The following is a 5,313-nucleotide window of genomic DNA, read 5'->3' as shown; positions in this document are numbered from 1 at the left end:
TTATAATATATTATATGTAATATTAATATTAGAATATTAAAATATATATAAAGTATATATAATTAATGTAATAAAATATAATTGTGCTATATAAAATTATTCTATTTCGTATTCTTATAGTATTCTATTATTCTAATAATATATTCTATTCTATTATTATAATATTATTAATTATTAAAATATATAATTAGCATATTATAAATAACTATTATGTTTTATATTATTCTTATAATGTATATAATTAAATTATAACGTTATTGCCTTGAAATCTAATAAATAATTTTCATTGCTTTCTTAAAGGACTCATCTCGTGATCGAACCGATGATAGAAAACGTTCTCGCCAAGACGTAAGTACTTCCAAACAATGTATAGCAATTCAATTAACGTAATTTTTTATATAACGCTGTACATATGTAAGCCTTAATCCATATAGATTTTACTCTTATTCCATTTAAGCAAAACAAAAAAATCTAGCATACACTCTAAAAAACTTATATAATAATAGTTATATATTTTATATTTATGCTTAAATAGAAATATATATAGAAAATCGAAAGCTGTTTACTACAGCACTTGAAAATGGAATAGAAGAAAAGATATTTATACAGAAAGGTGATCCAACGAAAGCCAAAATATTAAATGTAAACAACTTCATTTTAAAAGGTCTAAATATGATTATAAAGTGACAATTGCTGCTTTAGTTGGTTCATACAACACAGTCATCGTTAAATTATATATCTATATATATGCCCTATAAATTACTCTATATAGCTTGATATGTGCAACGATTATATTCTACACACAAATAGCGCAGAGCACTGCAAAACTAACTTAATATATTATATGACAATAATATGATAAGATAATGGCTAAGTGCGTCCAAATCTGAACTGAACTGCCTTAAAACATGCGGCTTGGCCCGTGTCCTAAAAGCCTTAATTGAAAAATAAAAAACGCTTAACTAAACTGATATATAGAAGCTGATTTTAAATGACAGTTTTTTACTCGACAAAATTTTAGCACAGAATGTTGTTTCTCCCTTTATTGTCCACTCCTAGAAAAAAAAATAAAAAAATAATTCAGATTACACAAATTTAGCGAAAAAAAATATCAAATTAAAGAAAATTTGTACTTGTTTTTAAAATAAAATAAACATAACATAAAGAAAAACACATCTTCATCATCATCACAGGACTATCGTCGTACAACTTCAGCCGGACGTAATCGTACATCACCGTCTCAAGCGGTATCTGGTTCAAATTATCGTTCAAATGCCGGTAGTGGTTCATATCGTGGCAATACAAGCCGTACGGAACGTGACAATTCCACTTCAAACCGCCATCGTTCACCTCTTGGCCCACCAAAGCGTACTGTCCGCAGTGGTTACATATCTAAAGTGCGTGGCACAATGTCCTCAACAGGCCGTGGCATGCGTTCAACAATACGTGGTGGCGGTACACGTCCTATTCGCAGGGAATCGGAAAATATAAGAATAATGCGCAGAAAGCTATTATTTGCTCAGCAGAGAGAACGTGTAGGTGCGTTGAAACTCGCACGCTTCAAGAGGTAAATACTTAATTTGAATGAGTTATTGATTGTAGACACTCTAAGGAGCAGAACTTAATTTGATTTTCAAACTAATTCGCTGTTGAAATTGACTTCCATTACTGATGTGAAGAAATAAATATGTTTGTATTATTTATATATGAGACGGCCTGTGGATTTGTTGAAAGCATTTATAATCAAGAAATTGTATATATCCGCATATAATGAATGCTGCAATGATTCACTACACATATGCATATTTACTCTCCTTAAATAAATCAAGTTTATTTCACTTTGTTAAAATTACTTAGAAACTAAATTAAAATCATTCTAAATATATTCATTTAGAAGATCTAATTAAGGGAAGATGTGATTAAAGCACCTCGTCCTTTAATAGATCTTCTGTGCTCATGCAAACCATTTATTAATATATATGTCTATATGTATAAAATATATATATTATGAATGTCTATATGAAATGTTTGCATTGTCAGCTCAAAATAACATATTATTTCACGACTTCAAATCTCTAAAGAATATAGCTTAACTAAGCGAACCTATAATTTATGAAACTTGCTTTATTTATGAGTAAAATGCAATTATTGTGTAAATATGATAACTACGGAAGGCTTGGAATTTTTACCTATTTTATCATTGAATAAACGACAACTACCTATTATTACTGTACTACAAATTTTATGAAGATTTTGATTTTGATTTTTTGTGTATATCAGACTACTACAATTTTTCTATGTCTTTAATTACAATGTTATGCATTTGCGTAAAATCAATAGCTCATTGCGCCGTAGAAATAATGTACGCCGTTCAAAAAGTCCACGTGCATCACGTAGCATTAGGAAACGTGAGTCATCTGGTGGTGAAGAGAATAAGGACGATGATGATAAGAGTGATGATGTTGATACCAAGAAAAAATCAAGTAAACGTAGTAGCAGCAAACGTCCGAAGTCTGCAGAAAAAGACGGCGACGAACAACAGTCCGATGAAGATGTTGATGATGAAGATTCGTGGAAACAGCAAAAAGATGATTTGAATACTTCTAGTAAGAGTAAAAAGGGTGAGGATGGTTCGGTTGCAGATGCCGATGAAGCTGATGAAAATAACGATGAAGAAACCGATGAAGTAGCTGAAACAGATGGTGACAAGGACAAGGAATCTGGAGAAAAGGAAATAAAAAAAGAAGGTAAGAAACGTGAAAAGGATGGAACTGAAGAGGAAGATCGTAAAAAGGAGAAGGCTACGAAGAAATCATCAATCAAGGAAGAAAAAGAATCAAGTAGCTCCAAAAAGAAAACCGATCATAGTGATGATGAACATGATAAAAAGGAGAAAACCCGTAGCTCACGTCGTGATGAGCATAGCTCACCTAGAAGAGGTTCTCGATTTATAAAACTGACTTGCATTCATTGTCGCACTAAATGTGTGACTTTCAAAGTAAGTAAATTGTTAAAAAGAAATTAAACTATTTGTACTAACAAAATTTCATTACAGGATTATTCTTATCATTTGCACTCACGTGTCCATAAAAATGCAGTTCGTCAAATTGCTGTACGTCAAAAGGCACATTTGTTACGTTTGCGCGCACGTCAACGTGCCACACAACGTGAAATCGAGGAGAATTCCAAGGAGGAACATGAACCAAAATTCTGTCATTTATGTCGTTTGCATTATCGACAACCAAAAGCTAAACATCAATTGTCTGAGGATCACAAGACCATGAAAAAATTCTTAATGCCCTATTGCTCAACCTGTCATTTGGCATTCAAAAGTCCTATGTTGTATGAGACCCATCGTTGCTCGTTGGAACATATTAAAGTAAGTAACCTATGAATATTAGCAAATGTTTAAACAATAAAATTAAATTTATTTTTATTTTTTTATGATAGAATAAAGCTCGCAAGCGAGATTCAGATAGTGATAACAGCGGTGACGATGATATGCGCGAAATCGATTTAAATAAATTTACAACACTTGATTCAGTGGGTGAAATTGATGAAATCGATGATGATATGGACATCGATGCGCTATTGAATGACTCCGAAATTGGTGGCATTGATGAAGACGATGAAACTAAAGAACGCCAACCGATTGGTGCACAATATGTCAAGAAAATTGATGCATTCTATTGTAAATTGTGTAATCATTACTCTGCCGCTAAAGATACGTTAGAATCGTATACTTCAAAGCATTGTCTTTTGCGTACTCACCTTAAAGCATTTGTACGTCATAAGGAAGAGGAAGAGAAAGCAGAAAAAAGAAGGAAAGAACTAGAAGAAAAGGAAAGTGCTGAAGCAAAAGAGCAGGAAAAGAAGAAAGAGCGTAATTCTAACGATGAGGGTGCTGATGATAATGAGGAAAAAGAAGAAGGTGCAGTTAATGCAGGAAAATCTGATATTGCCGATGACGATGAAGAAGAAAAAAGTGAAGAAGTTGAAGATGAAGAGACTAATGATGCCGATCACAATGAAAATACAGAAAATGGTGACGATCATGTAGAAGACAAGCTATGGGAAGAGGTGGACAAAGATCTTGGAGATTTTTTGCGCGAGGTAGAACCTGCAGAAAATAATGGTGGAGATGATGATGAAATGGGCTACGAAGACGACGAGGAAGGAGAAGTTCTTAATATTGATATTGAAAGGTATGGGAAATATAAAATGTTTTTTATTGTTTGTATAATAAATTGTTTTGCTTTTTGTTGCTTTTAGTGAGAAACAAAAGTCAAAAGAAATAAATGGCAAAAAAGACGAACCTGAGACTAAACATAAATCTAAAACAACTGCAGCAAAGGTTAATACTCCAACAAAGGCTGCTGCAACACCTAAAACCGCTACAAAGTCAAAGCCCCAGCGTAAAAGCACATCAGCTAAATCTTTGGCAGACTCAAAGGAAAAGTCCTCAATAGCGACTAAGTAAATTAAATAGAAATTATTTTGAAATTATTTCAAAGTAACTGCAAAAATTTTTTTTTGTATGATAACAATATCATCCTTAAAGTGTTAAGATTAAGAATAGCATATAAATATATCCTTACATTTTTAATTATGTAATGCAGAAATAATTATAATTGCAATCTAGATTTAGCGATGTCATATTTCATAAAATATGATCGATACTTAAAACAAATATAATTAATTGTCAACCTTAATTCTGTAATAAGGCTTTCAATATTAAATAAATTGTTTTAACAAACCTATAAAGTACATTTATTATTGGCGAGAAATAGTTTATATGGTATAACTAAACTTATAGTTACTTTAAAGTTCCACCCATCTCATTGACTAAATTGAATATCTCTCATAAACTTCATAATTATTCAGTGATTGATCTAAGATCTGCGTACCTCCCCGTGCGGAGACTGATTGCTCTAAGATTAGATAGTGGTAAATAGGATAGCCTATCAATTTTCGCATATAACTTCAGGGCTCTGTCCCTTATGTATTTTTTGATCGGGTCTATTCTAAGGTCTCTTAGCATGTCGTTTGTGCGGATGTACCAAGGCACTTTGAATAACAGTCCCAGCATAGTTCACTACAGTTCTTGAATTGAATCTTTTAATTAGTTTTGAAGCTGATACGACTAATACATGCACATACTATTCCTTCATTATCTTTCTGTATAATAAACGGAATAGATATCCTATGCTCAAAGAGAGAAAAGTAAAGAATATTTCATACATATGGATTGAAAATTGCGAAATTCTCTACATTAAAAATTATTTGAAGAAAATGAAAGCTTAGAAAATATAG

The 5,313-nt window shown here is 31.9% G+C and overlaps 1 protein-coding gene across 1 annotated transcript; it reads left to right on the top strand.

The window, feature by feature from the left end:
- Positions 1–1,193: 1,193 nt before the first annotated feature.
- LOC119665027 (glutamic acid-rich protein-like) lies at positions 1,194–4,658 on the top strand (the record flags this gene model as incomplete). The annotated part of the gene is given in 5 exon segments (XM_038074358.1): positions 1,194–1,567; positions 2,341–2,998; positions 3,056–3,379; positions 3,451–4,205; positions 4,273–4,658. Coding segments are annotated over 5 exon segments (2,319 nt in total), but the record flags the coding sequence as incomplete, so codon positions are not given.
- Positions 4,659–5,313: the final 655 nt, after the last annotated feature.

Source organism: Teleopsis dalmanni, unplaced genomic scaffold (genome assembly GCF_002237135.1).
Source record: "Teleopsis dalmanni isolate 2A unplaced genomic scaffold, ASM223713v2 unscaffolded_contig_3260, whole genome shotgun sequence".
Classification (NCBI taxonomy): domain Eukaryota; kingdom Metazoa; phylum Arthropoda; class Insecta; order Diptera; family Diopsidae; genus Teleopsis; species Teleopsis dalmanni.
The sequence above is the reverse complement of the archived record's forward strand: the minus strand, read 5'-3'. Positions and strand labels throughout refer to the sequence as shown.